The following is a 19,935-nucleotide window of genomic DNA, read 5'->3' as shown; positions in this document are numbered from 1 at the left end:
CATGTCATTATCCTTCCATCTTGCTGGCAGCCTAGCACTGGAGACTTCAGTGAATGCACTGGAGCATTGCCTTACATAAAAAATATTTTCTTGAAAGATCCAAACTTTATCCAGTACAACTGATCAAAGAAGGCATTTTCTTTATTAAAAAAAAAAAATTACAGTACGTTTGAGAGATGATTTTGAGTCCGTATTCAACTCAAAAACATCCAAGTAGCTAATTTTTAATAGCAGCCTGCAGCAGTAGCCCACCTCCACCTATCTGGCATATTAATCCCAGTGGAGATCTGTGCCTATTAATGATCCAGCCTTGTGCCCATCAATCAGGTCTGTCATGAGTGGCGTTCATCGGTTCATGAAACCTTTTGGAAAATCTGTGTTCAGATATAAGTTGAACTAACAAGACCTGCCAATAAATGCTTGTGTCTCTCAGTGGTGGTCAGTTTCGGCCTTCCTTTCTTCGGCCATGTCTCTGAGCACTAAACACCTTGTTCTTCTGGGCATGTCACAGAGGTTGCAACTGTGGAATATGACAGCAATGGAGGATAATGGGTTCCTGGTCGCTTCATGTTTGATTCTTCTCAAATCTTTGGCAGTTAACGTGCGTCTTTGTTTCTTAACACACTTTTTTGCAACACTGTGGACTAGTTGCAACAAAACTGTTGATGGTTCTTTGATCACACGCCAATATCTTAGTTTCAAGAATGCTAGTATGCTAGTCCTGCTCATAATCACACAATAAGGAACCGTATTTAGTATGTAGCCAGTGTAAGGCTGTGCGAGAGATGTGTCTTGTGCTTATTAGATATCAGTCTGAAGGAGCCACTTAATATAACGAGCTGTGGACTTTTCTGATGTAGGAGTATGGGGTAATCTTGGGGTCTAACACTTTTAGGCTGCTTTTACACTTGCCGTTGTTTTGCAGCCCCAATAGATTTCTATGGGGCCGCAAAAAATGGCCCGCAATAATTTCACGGTGCACTGTATGGCTGTGAGAGCCATACTTACGGCTGTGAAAAAAAGATTGCGCTTGCTCGATATTTTTCACGGCTTACGGACATGGCCCCCATTGTAAATCAATGTGACTTCTGGTTTTGTGGACCACCATTTTTTTTGTTCCCAACACTTTTGCTATAGTATTGGGAACACGAAAAACGGCGATCCGCAAGATTAATAACGGGCCGCAAAAAACTCGGTATATGTAAAAGTAGCCTTAGGAAAGCTTTCTGTAGGCAGCTTGTTATATACAAGATGAGCACAATATTGTGTAATGACATGATTCATCAATGCTCGTTGGTCCACATTTAGTAGAATTATCTGTATAATAGTCTCATTGTGAAGCTTCATGTGGATTTCAGACCAGAATCTTGGGTGTTGAAATCTGAAATAAGCTGGAAGCACCAAGCAGTATGTTTCTGGGGTGCTCCCTCTGGGTGGGGGCAGGGCTGTAAAATTAGATTTTTAAGCACAATACCAGCATTGATGGGAACTTTCAGAAGTACAGCAATACAACCACACTCTTACCTGAGGCATCATGACGTCTTACCCAGTAAGAGGCAAGGGATCCCTAATATAAAGTAAATTACATGGGTGGATCGTACATCAGGGTTTTACAATGCAGCCTTTTGTCTGTTCTTGGAACTAACTGAATGATAATGTAGGACATGGTTTCACGAAGTCAAGGTCTGGTTCATGCCATCTAAAGTAATTGACCAAATTATGTGGCCACACAACATATTCTTCTGCATGCATTTGTGATGGTGAAATACTTGGTCAAGCTGAACTATGAATTATTGCTCAGTGCTCACTTTTTGTATCTAAATGTGCAGACACTGGGCAGATCAGGTGCTAATCCAGAACACGCATAAATAAATCGTATATACTCGAGTATAAGCCGACCTGAGTATAAGCTGACCCCCCTCCCCCCTAATATTGCCACAAAAAAACTGGGAAAACTTAATGACTCGAGTATAAGCCTAGGGTGGAAAATGCAGCAGCTAGCGGTAAATGTCAAAAGTAAAAATGGATACCAATAAAAGTAAAATTGAGACATCAGTAGGTTAAGTGTTTTTGAATATCCATATTGAATCAGGAGCCCCATATAATGCTCCATAAAGTTTATGATGGCCCCATAAGATGCTCCATATTAAAATATGCCCCTTTAAAATCCTGCATAAAGGTTAATAATGGCCCCATAAGGTGCTCCATAGACATTTGCCCAAGATAATGCTGCACAAATGTTGAATATGGCCCTATAAGATGCTCCATAGAGATATTTGCCCCTTATGCTGTTGCTGCGATTAAAAAAAAAAAAAAAAAAATGCTCACCTGTCGTCGCTCAGGCCCCCGGCACTTGAAATACTCACCGGTCGTCATTCCGGCGCCGCTGTGTCTTCCGTGTCCTCTGCACTGACGTTCAGGCAGAAAGCGCGCACTAACCACATCATCACGCCCTCTGACCTGGGCGTAACTGCAGAGGAACAAGGAGAGGTGAATACTTTTGGCCATGACTGACTGTATGTGTGTGTATATGTATAGAGTCATGGCCAAAAGTATTGACACCCCTGCAATTCTGTCAGATAATACTCAGTTTCTTCCTGAAAATGATTGCAAACACAAATTCTTTGGTATTATTATCTTCATTTAATTTGTTTTAAATGAAAAAACACAAAAGAGAATGAAGCAAAAAGCAAAACATTGATCATTTCACATAAAACTCCAAAAATGGGCCAGGCAAAAGTATTGGCACCCTCAGCCTAATACTTGGTTGCACAACCTTTAGCCAAAATAACTGCGACCAACCGCTTCCGGTAACCATAAATGAGTTTCTTACAATGCTCTGCTGGAATTTTAGACCATTCTTCTTTGGCAAACTGCTCCAGGTCCCTGATATTTGAAGGGTGCCTTCTCCAAACTGCCATTTTTAGATCTCTCCACAGGTGTTCTATGGTGTTCTATGGGATTCAGTTCTGGACTCATTGCTGGCCACCTTAGACGTCTCCAGTGCTTTCTCTCAAACCATTTTCTAGTGCTTTTTGAAGTGTGTTTTGGGTGATTGTCCTGTTGGAAGACCCATGACCTCTGAGGGAGACCCAGCCTTCTCACACTGGGCCCTACATTATGCTGCAAAATTTGTTGGTAGTCTTAAGACTTCATAATGCCATGCACACGGTCAAGCAGTCCAGTGCCAGAGGCAGCAAAGGAACCCCAAAACATCAGGGAACCTCTGCCATGTTTGACTGTAGGGACCGTGTTCTTTCCTTTGAATGCCTTTTTTCTCCTGTAAACTCTATGTTGATGCCTTTGCCCAAAAAGCTCTACTTTTGTCTCATCTGACCAGAGAACATTCTTCCAAAACATTTTAGGCTTTCTCAGGGAAGTTTTGGCAAACTCCAGCCTGGCTTTTTTATGTCTTGGGGTAAGAAGTGGGGTCTTCCTGGGTGTCCTACCATACAGTCCCTTTTCATTCAGACGCCAACGGATAGTACGGGTTGACACTGTTGTACCCTCAGACCGCAGGGCAGCTTGAACTTGTTTGGATGTTAGTCGAGGTTCTTTATCCAACATCCGCACAATCTTGCATTGAAATCTCCTGTCAATTTTCCTTTTCCGTCCACATCTAGGGTGGATAGCCACAGTGCCATGGGCTTTAAACTTCTTGATGACACTCCACATGGTAGACACAGGAACATTCAGATCTTTGGAAATGGACTTGTAGGCTTGAGATTGCTCATGCTTCCTCACAATTTGGTTTCTCAAGTCCTCAGACAGTTCTTTGGTCTTCTTTCTTTTCTCCATGCTCAATGTGGTACACACAAGGAGACAGGACAGAGGTTGAGTCCACTTTAATCCATGTCAACTGGCTGCAAGTGTGATTTAGTTATTGCCAACACCTGTTAGGTGCCACAGGTAAGTTACAGGTGCTGTTAATTACACAAATTAGAGAAGCATCCGATGATTTTTCGAACAGTGCCAATACTTTTGTCCACCCCCTTTTTTATGTATGGTGTGGAATTATATCCAATTTGGCTTTAGGACAATTATTTTTGTGTTTTTTCATTTAAGACAAATTAAATGAAGATAATAATACCAAATAATTTGTGTTTCCAATCATTTTCAGGAAGAAACTGAGTATTACCGTATTTTTCGGACTATAAGACGCACCGGACCATAAGACGCACCCCAAATTTGGGGTGAAAATTGCAGAAAAAAAGATTTTTTTATAAGATGGGGGTCCGTCTTATTGTCCGAATTTACAGTATCTTACCTGAGGGATGGCGGTGGCAGAGCAGGGTCACAGGAGGCAAGGTGTCGGCAGAGGTGGGCTGATGCTGGGATGAGGAGGTGCTGGGATGAGGAGGTGCTGGGATGAGGAGGTGCTGGGATGAGGAGGTGCTGGGATGAGGAGGTGCTGGGATGAGGAGGTGCTGGGATGAGGAGGTGCAGTGAGAGGTATGGCGTGAGAGGGGTCCCTGGCTTACCATGCAGGCTTACCTAGGTGGCAGAGGTGCGGTGGCGGGGGTGTGGCGGCAGAGGAGGCGCAGTAAGCGGGGTCCCTTTCCCCGGTATGGTGATGCAGCAGGCCCGGTATGCAGTAGAGCCGGGTGAATCCTCTTGTTATCGGTGGGCGCGGCCATCTTCCTGAGGCCGCACGTGTGCAGATGAAGCGCTCTGCTCCCGGGGCTTCAGGAAAATAACCGCGGGAGGCCGCGCATGCGCAGATGGAGATCGCGGAGGCCATTTTCCTAAAGCCCCGGGAAGCAGAGCGCTCCATCTGCGCACGCGCGGCCTCCGGAAAATGGCCGCGCCCACCGATAACAAGAAGATTCACCCGGCTCTGCTGCATACCGGGCCTGCTGCATCACCATACCGGGGAAAGGGACCCCGCTTACTGCGCCTCCTCTGCCGCCACACCCCCGCAACCGCACCTCTGCCACCTAGGTAAGCCTGCATTGCGACTATTAGACGCACCCCCCATTTTCCCCCCTTTTTTGGGGGGGGAAAAAGTGCGTCTTTTAGTCCGAAAAATACGGTATATTATCTGACAGAATTGCAGGGGTGTCAGTACTTTTGGCCATGACTGTATGTATATATGTGTCATGTACTGCTCCCATGCTACGCCCCAGTTCTGTCATGTGCTGCTCCCATCCTGCACCCCCGTTCTGTCATGTGCTGCCCTATTCTGTCATGTGCTGCTCCCATCCTGCGCCACCATTCTGTAATTTGCTGCTCCCATCCATATGCCCCATACGCTGCTCCATAAAGGTTTATGGCCACCATAAGATGCTCCATAGTATATGCCCAGTATGCTGCTCCATAAAGGTTTATGGCCCCCAGAAGATGCTCCATAGTATTATATGCCCCGTATGCTGCTGCGATATATATATATATATATATATATATATATATATATATATATATATATATATATATATATATATATATATATTTGCTCACCTATCGTCGCTGGGCGCCGAGTGCCAGGGGCCTGAGCAGGCGGGGACACCGGCGCGCTGTGGGAGTCAGGTGCTGGAGTCGCCGCTAGCTCAGGCCCCCGACACTTGCTATAGTCACCTGTTCCGTTCGAGCGCTGCATGCCACTCCCTCTTCCGGGTCCTCTGGCTGTGACTGTTCAGTCAGAGGGCGGTGCGCATTAAGCGCGTCATCGCACCCTCTGAACTGAACGTCAGAGGCAGAGGACCCGGAAGACGGAGCGGCACGCAGCGCTGGAACGGGACAGGTGAATATAGCATACTCGCCCTCCTGGCACGTCCCTGCTTCTCCGTTGGAGATCGCGGTGTGCGTTCAGTGCTTACGCATACCGCGATCTCCTGGGCTGCGTCACTCTGTGTGGGTCCAGACTGGGCCGGCGCAGTCTATAAAGGCTTCGGACAGAGTGACGCTCCCAGCGCGCGCGTGTGTGTGTGTGTGTGTGTGTGTGTGTGTATATATATGTGTGTATATATATGTGTGTGTGTGTATATATATATATATATATATATATATATATATATATATATATATATATATATATATATATATATATATATTACACACACACACGAATCTAGGCCATGTGAAAACAGACAAATATTCAATATGAATTATACTTCTCAAAAATATTTTTCATAAACAATTTTTCAAAATTTTTTTTCATAAAACTTAGTTATAGATGAAATGAAGATTCTTAGCGCGTGGGCTGTTATATATTACGCGGCCAGTGTTATATACACTGCGTGGGCTGTGTAATATACCACGTGGCTGCGCTATACTACCTGGCCAGTGTTTTTTTTTTTTCTTCTCTATTTGATGTATGGATGCGGCTGCATCCCCACTGATCGTGCGCTCCTCCCATTGACCTTACAGGTGGTTGTAATCTACTCTACCTGCCCATAAATTGTAGGTTTAGCCCGAAGTGACATGTTTTGTCCAGAGTTGTAGGCTGGTGGCCCAAAAGTGGCATGTATGGTAGTGTAGGACCCATCAGAGGGAGATCACCCCCCCCCCCGTGGCTACGATCCCTCTGATTGGCAGTTTCACTTTCAACAGCCAATCAGAGCGATTTGTAATATTTCACCTATTATAACTGGTGAAATATTACAATCCAGCCATGGCCGATGCTGCAGTATCATCGGCCATGGCTGGAAACACTGGTCTATACCCCCCCCCCCCCCCCCACCACACCGATCGCCCCCCCCCCCCCCAAGCCACCGATCTGTCCGGTACACTGCTCCGACACCCCTCCGTCCTGTGCTCCGCTCCCCCCGTGCTCTTGTCCGCTCCCCCCGTGCTCTTGTCCGCTCCCCCCGTGCTCCGATCCACCCCCCCGTGCTCCGATCCACCCCCCTGTGCTCCGATCCACCCCCGTGCTCCGATCCACCCCCCCGTGCTCCGATCCACCCCCCCGTGCTCCGATCCACCCCCCCGTGCTCCGATCCACCCCCCGTGTGCTCCGATCCACCCCCCCGCGTGCTCCCCCCCACCCCATCATACTTACCGATCCTCCCGGGGTCCATCCGTCTTCTCCATGGGCGCCGCCATCTTCCGAAATGGCGGGCGCATGCGCAGTGCGCCCGCCGAATCTGCCGGCCGGCAGATTCGTTCCAAAGTGCATTTTGATCACTGAGATATAACCTCACGGTGGTCAAAATAAAAAAAATTTGTAAATGACCCCCCCCCCCCCCCATTTGTCACCCCCATAGGTAGGGACAATAATAAAATAAATATATATAATTTTTCCACTAAGGTTAGAATAGGGTTAGGGTTAGGGTTTCGGTATGTGCACACGTATTCTGGTCCTCTGCGGATTTTTCCGCAGCGGATTTGATAAATCCGCAGTGCTAAACCGCTGCGGATTTATGGCGGATTTACCGCGGTTTTTCTGCGCATTTCACTGCGGTTTTACAACTGCAATTTTCTATTGGAGCAGTTGTAAAACCGCTGCGGAATCCGCAGAAAGTGACATGCTGCGGAATGTAAACCGCTGCGTTTCCGTGCAGTTTTTCTGAAGCATGTGTACAGCGATTTTTGTTTCCCATAGGTTTACATTGAACTGTAAACTCATGGGAAACTGCTGCGGATCCGCAGCGTTTTCCGCAGAGTGTGCACATAGCCTAATTCTAAAGGTATGTGCACTCGGTGCGGATTTGGCTGCGGATCCGCAGCGGATTGGCCGCTGCGGATTCGTAGCAGTTCTCCATCAGTTTTACAGTACCAAGTAAACCTATGGAAAACCAAATCCGCTGTGCCCATGGTGCGGAAAATACCGCACGGGAACGCTGTGTTGTATTTTCCGCAGCATGTCAATTCTTTGTGCGGATTCCGCAGCGTTTTACACCTGTTCCTCAATAGGAATCCGCAGGTGAAATCCACACAAAAAACACTGGAAATACGCGGTACATCCGCAGGTTAAACGCAGTGCCTTTTACCCACGGATTTTTCAAAAATGGTGTGGAAAAATCTCACACGAATCCGCAACGTGGGCACATAGCCTTAGGGTTGGAATTAGGGTTGTGGTTAGGGTTGTGATTAGGGTTATGGCTACAGTTGGGATTAGGGTTAGGGGTGTGTTGGGGTTAGTGTTGGAGGTAGAATTGAGGGGTTTCCACTGTTTAGGCACATCAGGGGTCTCCAAACGCAACATGGCGCCACCATTGATTCCAGCCAATCTTGTATTCAAAAAGTCAAATGGTGCTCCATCACTTCCGAGCCCCGACGTGTGCCCAAACAGTGGTTTACCCGAACATATGGGGTACCAGTATACTCAGGACAAACTGCGCAACAATTACTGGGGTCTAATTTCTCCTGTTACCCTTGTGAAAATAAAAAATTGCTTGCTAAAACATCATTTTTGAGGAAAGAAAAATGATTTTTTATTTTCACGGCTCTGCGTTGTAAACGTCTGTGAAGCACTTGGGGGTTCAAAGTTCTCACCACATATCTAGATAAGTTCTTTCGGGGGTCTAGTTTCCAAAAGGGTGTCACTTGTGGGGGGTTTCTACTGTTTAGGCACACCAGGGGCTCTGCAAACGCAACGTGACACCCGCAGAGCATTCCATCAAAGTCAGCATTTCAAAAGTCACTACTTCCTTTCTGAGCCCCGACCTGTGCCCAAACAGTGGTTTACCCCCACATATGGGGTATCGGCGTACTCAGGAGAAACTGGACAACAACTTTTGGGGTCAAATTTCTCCTGTTACCCTTGGGAAAATAAATTGCGGGCTAAAAAATCATTTTTGAGAAAAGACCTTTTTTTATTTTTTATTTTCACTGCTCTGCGTTATAAACTTCTGTGAAGCAGTTGGGGGTTCAAAGTGCTCACCACACATCTAGATTAGTTCCTTTGGGGGTCTAGTTTCCAAAATGGGGTCATTTGTGGGGGATCTCCAATGTTTAGGCATGCAGGGGCTCTCCAAACGTGAGATGGTGTCCGCCAATGATTGGAGCTAATTTTCCATTTAGAAAGCCAAATGACGTGCCTTCCCTTCCGAGCCTTACCATGTGCCCAAACAGTGGTTTACCCCCACATGTGAGGTATCGGTGTACTCAGGAGAAATTGCCCAACAAATTTTAGGATCCATTTTATCCTGTTGCCCATGTGAAAATGAAAAAATTGAGGCTAAAATAATTTTTTTGTGAAAAAAAAAAAAAAAGTACTTTTTAATTTTTACGGATCAATTAGTAAAGCACCTGGGGGTTTAAAGTGCTCACTATGCATCTAGATAAGTTCCTTGTGGCGTCTAGTTTCGAAAATGGGGTCACTTGTGGGGGAGCTCCAATTTTTAGGCACATGGGGGCTCTCCAAACGTGACATGGTGTCCGCTAAAGAGTTGAGCCAATTTTTCATTCAAAAAGTCAAATGCTCCTTCCCTTCCAAGCCCTGCCGTGCGCCCAAACAGTGTTTTACCCCCACATATGAGGTATCGGCATACTCAGGACAAATTGGACAACAACTTTCGTGGTTCAGTTTCTCCTTTTACCATTGGGAAAATAAAAAAAAATTGTTGCTACAAATCATTTTTGTGACTAAAAAGTTAAATGTTCATTTTTTCCTTCCATGTTGCTTCTGCTGCTGTGAAGCACCTGAAGGGTTAATAGACTTCTTGAATGTGGTTTTGAGCACCTTGAGGGGTGCAGTTTTTAGAATGGTGTCACTTTTGGGTATTTTCAGCCATATAGACCCCTCAAACTGACTTCAAATTTGAGGTGGTCCCTAAAAAAATGGTTTTGTAAATTTTGTTATAAAAATGAGAAATCGCTGGTCAAATTTTAACCCTTACAACTTCCTAGCAAAAAAAAAATTGTTTCCAAAATTGTGCTGATGTAAAGTAGACATGTGGGAAATGTTATTTATTAACTATTTTGTGTCACATAACTCTCTGGTTTAACAGAATAAAAATTCAAAATGTGAAAATTGCGAAATTTTCAAAATTTTCGCCAAATTTATATATATATGTATATGTGTGTGTGTGTATATATATATATATATATATATATATATATATATATATATATATATATACATACATACATACATACATACATACATACATACATACATACATACACACACACACACACACACACACACACACACACACACACACACACACACACACACACACACACACACACACACATATATATATATATATATATATATATATATACATACATACATACATACATACATACATACATACATACATACATACATACATACATACATACATACATACATACATACGCACGCGCCATATATGCAACGGCACCCTAGTCCATTTCCCCGATATGTCCAGAATTTCCTCTATCTTTTTTCACGAAAACGGTGGAGGGATATATAAAGACACTGTACATAATAATCTATTCAATATCTTGCATACAATAAACACGTATTGCCCGTCTTTGTCTATTATAACCTCCACTTCTTCATATGGAGAAGTGTGGATTAATACCGACACTCCCCTAGCATAGGCGGAGTACGTTGAGTGATAATCCTTCCTCACCCATCTTTTTTGTAACATAGCTACTTTGTCTTCTACCAGGTATGTTTCTTGAAGGCAAATCACTGAGGGCCTCAGCTTCAACAGATATTGTAGAATTGCGTCCCGCTTTGAGACATTGGCGAGACCCCTAGCGTTCCAGCTTAGAATTTTAATTCTACCACCCATGATATATCACAATACCAAACGTTTGAATCATTAAAAAAGAGGTCTCGATTCCCCCCCCGCCTCCCCACCTTCCCGCCTCTACCCACCGTCCTAACCTTCCAACTGAAATAACTCCCATCATTCCATTCCATCCCCCTCCCGAAAAACTGTTTGTCTCCCACAACTTTTAAGCTGATAAGAATTCACTCTCCCTCTCTATTTGAGATCTAGGAGGGTGTTTTTACAGCCTAACAATACAAGCTCAATACTCCAACTCCCACTACTCTCCCGTCCACATTTATCAAACTGCAATGTCCGTTCCACCGCCGAACACAACCCACATATACCAACATAGCATTACTAGCTATTGAACCCGTTCTACGCCCCGGTGACGAGCATTTATATTGGTATATGGTCTCCATCCTGGTATGTGCTGCTCCATCCTGCGTCCCCATCCTGGTAAGTGCTGCTCCATCCTGCGTCCCCATCCTGTCATGAGCTGCTCCATCCTGCGTCCCCATCCTGTCATGTGCTGCTCCATCCTGCGCCCCCATCCTGTCATGTGTTGCTCCATCCTGCGCCCCCATCCTGTCATGTGCTGCTCCCATCCTGCGCCCCCATCCTGTCATGTGCTGCTCCCATCCTGCGCCCCCATCCTGTCATGTGCTGCTCCCATCCTGCGCCCCCATCCTGTCATGTGCTGCTCCCATCCTGCGTCCCCATTCTGACATGTGCTGCTCCCATCCTGCGCCCCCATTCTGACATGTGCTGCTCCCATCCTGCGCCCCCATTCTGTCATTTGCTGCTCCCTTCCTGCGCCCCCATCCTGTCATGTGCTGCTTCCATCCTGCACCCCCGTTCTGTCATGTGCGGATCCTGTGCACACGCTACCTGATTCCTTTCCGCCGCCATTTTCTTGATCCTCCTGCTGCCGGAATCGGCCCCTGCGCAGTCTGTGCTTTCCGGCGCCATTTTCTTGAAGACACACTGCGCAGTCCGCGCTTTCCGGCGCCATTTGACTGCAGTGTGCCTTCAAGAAAATGGCGCCGGAAAGCGCGTACTGCGCAAGCGCCGATTCTGGCAGCAGGACCAAGAAAATAGCGGCGGAAAGGAATCAGGTGGCGTAAGTAACAAATTGCTGTGGCATGAACTGCCACAGCATCATCAGGGCGCAATTATGTCCACGGTGTCACCATGTCCGGGTTACGGATCATAAATGTCCCCCTGCTCCCGGCAGTCCGCGCTTTCCGGCGCCATTTTTTTTTCTGACACTGGCTATACTGTAACGCTAGGAGCGTCGCACCTGCGCAGTCTATAAAGGCTTCGGACAGAGTGACGCTCCCAGCGTTATAAAATATATACACACACATACACAGAGAGAGAAAAAAACCAACCAGCACTCCTAATGTGAACGCGTGCAAGCTGCATCATAGATAAAGAAAAACACAGCAGCACATGTATCTAGGCCATGTGAAAACATAGACAAATATTCAATATGAATTATACTTCTCAAAAATATTTTTCATAAAAACATTTTCAAAATTTTTTTTTTCATAAAACTTAGTTATAGATGAAATGAAGATTCTTAGCACATAAATTGGCCAATTCATGTGTGCCCATCAACCTCGGTAAGGTGATCTCCCTCTGATGGGTCCTACACTACCACACATGCCACTTTTGGGCCACCAGCCTACAACTCTGGACAAAACATGTCACTTCGGGCTAAACCTACAATTTATGGGCAGGTAGAGTAGATTACCACCACCTGTAAGGTCAATGGGAGGAGTGCACGATCAGTCGGGATGCAGCCGCATCCATACATCAAATAGAGAGAAAAAAAAAAACACTGGCCAGGTAGTATATAGCAGCCACGTGGTATATTACACAGCCCACGCAGTATATAATACTGGCTGCGTAATATATAACACAGCCCACGCGCTAAGAATCTTCATTTCATCTATAACTTAGGCTACGTTCACATTAGCGTTACGCTAATGTGCGTCGCTGTTGCGTCGGCGACGCAGCGGCGACGCGCCCCTATGTTTAACATAGGGGACGCGTGCGTTTTTTTGTTTGCGTTTTTCGACATGTGCGTCGTTTTCGACGCTAGCGTCGGACGCACGAAAATGCAACAAGTTGCATTTTTCGTGCGTCCGATTTTCGTCAAAAAACGACGCACGCGTCGCAAAACGCAGCGTTTTTGCGCGCGTTTTTGGTGCGTCGCCGTTGCGTCGCCGACGCACCGGCGCGCAACGCTAATGTGAACGTAGCCTAAGTTTTATGAAAAAAAAATTTTTTTTTAATTGTTTATGAAAAATATTTTTGAGAAGTGTAATTCATATTGAATATTTGTGTTTTCACATGGCCTAGATACATGTGCTGCTGTGTTTTTCTTTATCTATGATGCAGCTTGCACGCGTTCACATTAGGAGTGCTGGTTGGCTTTTTTCTCTTTGTATGTATGTGTATGTATATATGTATATTTCTTATGCACACACACACACACACACACACACACACACACACACACACACACACACACACACACACACACACACACACACACACACACACACACACACACACACACCCTTTGCAAGGAGCAAAAGTGAACATAATCCCTGCTGTAACTGATTAATTAAAAAGGAAAGATACATTTAAATAACACGGGGTTATAAGTAACATTAATTTTGGTCAAAAATAGAATAAAAGCCTTCTCCCTGTTGGCAAGGTGACCAGGTTTGGGATGGTCCTACACTGTCTAATATTATAAACCTTACCATGTGTCAGAGTTGACCCCACTGTGTGAATAAGGGCAGAGAAAGGATTGTGTCCTGGACTGTGGACACCAGCCTAGGGAGGCTTTTTAATGTATAATTTGTATATAATTATATATTATTGTATAATCTGTTACTATTCTACACTAATGAGAGAATGATGATATTAATTTTATTTCTTAAAGGGTGAAGCAACATGTAAAAGTATACAAGCCCAAGAGTACCTCGAGTGTTCAGCAAAGTTTCAGGAGAATGTTGAAAATGTTTTTCGAGAAGCCACATTGATTGCTCTTGACAGCATGAAAAGAGAACAGAAGATGAGGAGGAAGAGCAAAAGTTGCCAGCTTCTTTAGGTGTACATTGAGATGAACTTCTAATCTACTCATATCTGCCACATTGTGACACTTCTCAGACTGCAATTTGTAATGGACCTGGACTGTTTTATTGTAAATAGATTTTATTTTAATTGTACTATGATGATACCAAATCCAGGTACGGTATGTGGCGTCAATTAACTCTGTCTGTTTTAGGTTTTTTTTTAAATTTTGCCAAGTTTCTTGGTAGCAATGACTGCAGAAACTGAGAACAATGTCTGTGCTCTCCGTCTATTTAACTTGCATACTGATGGGCAACAGAGAAAGTGGGGCAAGCAGATCTTTAAAGAAATACTCCTCCCATCAACATTTTTATCCTCTTAATATATTGTATAGCACTGTGTACTTAAAATTGCTCATTTTGTCTTTCTACACACTTAAACATAATGGGAAAACAAGAATTATGACATCACATGATAAAAAAATTGACGATCTGGATCTTTCTAAGCTCTATGTAGAAACAGGGTCAATTTTCTCTTCACAAGTCAAGGGTCACTGCAAAAGTCTTGACTGGGTGGAGGAGGCAACAGCTGAGTCTGGATTTGAAGAGGTGAATACTTCCCGTTTCTACATACAGCAGAGAAAAGAGATGAATTAGCTGGGGAAAAGGGCAAGGCGAGCAATTGTAAGTACACGGTGCTATATAATATGATTGCAATATATTAAGAGGATAAAAACTTTGATAGATTTGAGGGCTTCTGTAACCATAGCGACCATCACACATCAATTCCATGACTGTCAATGTTGTCCTTGCCATAGGACATTCGTATGTATGGTTTGATGGGTGTACCACAACTCCCAGAAAAATATAGTTTACATTTGTGAAGGCATCAAGTTGTTTAAAAAATGATTTTTATTTAAAATTAGAAAAAAAAACCACATGAAAGCTAAATTAGTAATCTTGCAATTTTCTCTCTGGCCAATGGGGTTCATACTTTGTCCTTTCAAAAGAGTTTTCCGCAGGCTTCTACTCTGCAGAGTCAGGATTACAATGCCGGCTGATAACATAGGATTCACAATAGGCAATATTGCCGCTTACCCTGTCCTCATCTGACTCATTTTTGTATTGAAGCATCTAATGTGTGTGCAAAAATGATGAAGTCTATAGATGATGATGTACATGTGAATTTACAGAAGGTAGAAAGCATGAATCTGAAAGAAGCCAAAATGTGAAAATTGTTTTATAGAAGAAATGTCTTATAATTTTGTATGAAGTATAAATTTATTATTTATCAAACGTTCCCTTAAGATCCAAGAATGTTGTTGGTTATTCCAATACATGTGCAAAATAATTGTACTTGAGGGGAAAAAAAAAGTCACATCAGTTTTAAAGGGAACCTGTCACCTGTGTCAACTAAAACGATTACCTTAATCATCGCCTGTGCTGCAGTCCATCAATGGTCATATAACCCTCTGACTGGGGGGGAATATACCCCCAAAAACCTTTTGCACTTCTCCCACGCTGTATGTTAATCCCGTTGGTCCAGTACAATGGGTGTGTTTTCTGCGGTCTCCATCCCTCTTGGCGGCTGCTGATGGCCGCCTCCTGCGTCCTCCATATAGCCGGGAGAAATCTCACGCCTGCGCACTATGCTCTGCCCTATTGTGGTCAAAGCCAAAAACAGAAGTGTGCATGCACTGTTATGATTTAGGCTCTGCCCACAATGGAGCAGGGCATAGTGCGCAAGCGTGTTTGTCTATGGGGATAATGTAGGAATAATCCACGTCCGTTACTGCAGGAGGAGGGATAGAGAAGCCAGAAGGACGGATGGAGACTACAGAAACCACACCCACTGGACTGACAGAATTGCTGTACAGTGCGGGAGAAGTTCAAAAGGTTTTTTTTTTTTGAGGGGGGGGGTTATATAACTAATGATGGACTGCAGCACAGCCGCTGATTAAGGTAAATTTTAGTCGACACAGAACAAAACTGGGGACAAGTTCCCTTTAATGAACAGGCTTGCTGGAGACGCATGCAATTTAGTGAATTGGGCACATCTCTTAACTGGCGTATGCCTCTACCAGAAAAGCACTCAAATCATGGACTAGAATACATTTCTGGCCACTAAAGTGGCATAGTTTTTTTTTCATGTATTTGATGGGTGGGTGTAGCCTCTCCCTGTCCATGTTGCTGTTAATGGCGTAAAACTGCAATGTTTGATGCTGAAGCATAGTGCAAGAAACACAATAACATTCTGCACTGAAAATATAATATTTTTCTGAATGAGGAGGCTAGGTTAAAGCTTCCATTAGTCATTAAAGGGGTTGTGCTGGCTTATAATATTGATGACTTTATTCTTTAGATAACATTTTTTTTCAGCTCCACCTGGATATAAACAGCGAATGGAGCCCAAACAGCACTATTCCGTACACTGTGTATTGGCTGTTGGTGAGAACTACAGCGCAAATTCTATTCACTTGATTGTTCTGAAAACCATTAATCAAGGATAGTGCTGTCCACTGGACTCGCACGGATATCCAGGGGCGGACACTGAGTGCAAAGAGCCCCTGTGTATGGGTGCACCCTCCCCTCTTAAAGTGGTCTTAATTTTTTTTTTCTGCAAGTCAGCTTGCGCTAGGGAAAAAATAATTAAATTTAAAGTTACTCCTTTTCGCCTGGTCCTGTGATATCTCTGCTACTGTTCCATCTATGGATACAGGCTGCAGTGGTAATGTCACACGTGACCACTTTAGCCAATCTTAGTGCTCAGCAGTTTGTGCCGTCCACCTTGACATGACTGCTGAGTTCACTGATTAGCCCCAGTAATCGCGTGTTTTAATAACGGCTGCAGCCTGAAATCAAAGACAAGTGCAGTAGGAAAGAGGACTTGCTGGCCCCAAGTAGGATGAGTATCGCTGATTCTGTTTTTCCCTTTTTTGTTTTTAATGCTTTAGGGCATTAAAAGAATTTAAAACGGGAAACCCCTTTTAAGTAACATTTGACACCAAAACAAGTCATGTCATAGAAGTACTAAGTCCACATGTCGGGGCCGCGCACACATTCAGTTTGTTATACACACACATTACACACACACATCACAGTGGTACAGTGGACACAGCACGAGTGCAGGACAAACAATGGGCACAAACACACAATAATCACTGAACAAACTACATCACAAACAAGTCAGTCACAAACCTACCAGATATAAAAGCACATACTGTATATATATATATATCACACACAGGCCCACTTATTGGTGTGCATAGTATCTATATAACTTTTTTTATTGCGCCAATGTATTCCACAGCACTTTACAATTTTATATTTACACATGCACTATATATTATATATAATTATATATATATATTTTCACCCAGTAGAATTACCTCAGTTTCATCATACATTGTAGAAGACCCCTGGAAGTTGTGGCCTCTCCTACTGTCTTTTGTGGCCAGGAGCTCTGGACTGGATGTGGGAGCTCTACAGTCTCACTCTTCCTGTTGTCCCCTTAGCTCTTCTGCTGTCCATACCTTCCTCTCCTGGACGCCTGTTTTCATCATTAGCTTCAGCCTCCATCCACTCCAGAGCAGTGAGCCCAGCCATCTTCTCCCAGGGCCAGGGGACCTTATGACCAGGTTCCAAGGTCCATCTGGATCTTCAGCAGCATCCTGATGAGCTATTCAGACCCTCGGACAAATATAATATTTAATGTAGAGCTTGTGGCCCTTTTCTAGTTGAGGGACCCCCTTCCCTCTGGGCCTTGGTGCAGCCGCATCCACTATATGTCCGTCTCTGCTGATATACTAAGGATGGGTCATTAATGTCATCAAGCCTGGACAACACCTTTAAATTGATTCATCACCTGTTAACTTTCCAGAAACTTGCACATATTCCCATTCTGTAATGACTGTTCTACAGCTTACCACAACTAATAAATTGGCCGTTTCATGATGCCCAAGCCAATATGTCTTTGACTACTGTTGTGTTTTCCTTCGTGTACTTGGAGACTAATTACTGGCAGAAAAAAAAAAAAACCACATGCTCGCCCACATCTGTATGAAATGTCTGAGTGGTGTGCAGGGGTTTTATCTAGTTTTTTTATTAAATCGGACAGCACTTGGACCCATGTTATTTGTCCCTCCATCCATTCTTTAAAATCAAGGCTTAAAAAGCTCAGAGTATGTCCTATCCCAATCTGATGTTGAGGGTTGGAGTAGTACATACTCAATGTTCCAGCAGATCAATCTCTTGAATGGCACCCTTGCAAATATCATCCTAAGGGCTCATTCAAGAAAAGTTCTTTTTGTCCCATATGAAGGAGACCTAAAATACAGTATTAAAAGCAGTTATCCAGCTTGTGAAAACATAAAAATGAACAGCTACCACATTACAAAAATGGGGTGGAAAACCACTTACCGTACATCTTCTTATAACACTCCACTGCTGATGGCCTTTCTTTCCTTTGGCTTACAAATTAAAGGGGTAGTCCCATCTCCAAGACTCAATCCCAATCTGTAGTAGGTGTAATAATATTAACCCATCAGGAGAATACTATTTTTCTAATTAGTGGAATTTGCTAATATTATTACACCTACTAAATTAGGGATACGATCTTACAGATCAAACTACCGGTATTCTAGCAGGTGTTGGATATGACCATGGTGTTGCCCAAAGGCTTTGATTTTAGCAGTTTTACAAATGAACTGCATAATATAGGACCTCATACAATTGCATAAACAAGCAAAGTTTTACTTAACATCTTGTGGACATAAAGTTTGTAACAATTTTATTACTTTTCAACACCCAACTGATTTCCTTACACAAGTAATAGAATGCATAAATTAACTCTTAGCATATAAAAAAAAAACAAAGTATTCCCTTGCTAATGAAGTTCTTGCTAAGCGGTATACATATTTATACTCAGTATAAAGATCCCTTATGCTTTTGTAAGTCCAACATGTTTCGCCTGTCGCCAGCAGACGTATAGGGCTATGGCCCCTACTGATACCTGGGAGCAGGCATAACAAAGGTGGAGAAGTGAATTTGAGGGAGGCTTGCTGGGAGCGATTAATGTGACGATTAGCTCTAAACCAGTTCGCAATGTTTAATTCTAGACTGAGTAAGGGTATGTTCACACGTTCCTGATTTCCATCCTTTTTTTTTCAGGACTGAAACCGCAGCTCTTTGCAGAAAACGCAGGTCCTTTTTTTGGTGCGTTTTTTGATGCGTTTTTTGATGCGTTTTTTTATGCAGTTTTCTATGCAATGCAGAGTCTGTGTGTTTTCTAGGAAGTTTTTTAGGGTTAAAATGGCTGACAATACCCTACCCCTACCCCTATTCTAACCTTAGTGGAAAAAAAAAAAAATTCTTAATTTTTTTATTGTCCCTACCTATGGGGGTGACAAAGGGGGGGGGGGGGTGTCATTTACTATTTTTCTCTAGTCACCTTCCACGACGGCATATGGAGGTTGTCTCTTTGCCCTAATGGGGAACAGGAAACACAGAGAGGTTTAAAAGGACCTCCCACCTGCCAGTGTCTTTCCTGTTCCCCATGGGACAGGGAGAGGTCTCCAGGTGCTGTTGTGGCCGGCGACTGCGGTACCTTTGTGCAGGCTCTGCCTGTTATAGCCGGGCAGCTGATGGTCGCGCTCCGCCTCCTCCCCTGCTGCTCCCGTCGTCCTGCTATGCAGGTGCCTCAGGGACCCCCTCCCGGCCTTCCCGCGCCCCCACGAGGGCAAAGCAGGCCTGGGATCCCTCGCCGGGCTCCTCCATGAGCTGCTCGGCGTTCTCCCCCTCCATTGCCGGCTCGGCGGTCTCGCGCGTCACTTCCGGTCCTTCGTTCTCCTGGAGGCCGCTTCTTCCGGGTTCGCCGGCCGGCGTGTCGGACTGATGGCGTCCCCTCACATGGATCCCGGAGGGGGAGGGGGAACTGTTGATTGCTGGAGGCAGGTGCGGACAGCGTTCTTAAACCCTGCTGAACCACCACTGAGGTAAGACTATTTTTCCCAGTATGGATGGTTCCTTGTGCCCTGCATCTGCGGAGCCCAGCGCTACCCCTGCTACAGTAAGTGTTTTGCAGGGATAGGATCCGGGAGGTAGTACCTATAGGGGGTTTAATGTCCTCACTCCCCTCTCCCTTGTCATTTCAGGGAGAGAAGTCTGCCCCTAAAGCCGCTATTAAAAAGAAGTGC

The 19,935-nt window shown here is 44.5% G+C and overlaps 1 protein-coding gene across 1 annotated transcript in view; it reads left to right on the top strand.

Annotated features, from left to right (window-relative positions):
- RHOF (ras homolog family member F, filopodia associated) overlaps window positions 1-17,709 on the top strand; it is an 87,545-nt gene extending 69,836 nt beyond the window's left edge. Inside the window, exon 5 of the mRNA XM_069755489.1 lies at window positions 13,612-17,709. Within this exon, the coding sequence (XP_069611590.1) occupies window positions 13,612-13,779 (168 nt within the window). The 3' untranslated portion in view covers window positions 13,780-17,709. The remainder of the gene's footprint in view (window positions 1-13,611) is intronic.
- The last annotated feature ends 2,226 nt before the right edge of the window (window positions 17,710-19,935 follow it).

This window comes from Ranitomeya imitator, chromosome 1, assembly GCF_032444005.1.
Source record: "Ranitomeya imitator isolate aRanImi1 chromosome 1, aRanImi1.pri, whole genome shotgun sequence".
NCBI classification, from domain to species: Eukaryota; Metazoa; Chordata; class Amphibia; order Anura; family Dendrobatidae; genus Ranitomeya; species Ranitomeya imitator.
This window is presented reverse-complemented; position numbering and strand designations above follow the sequence as displayed.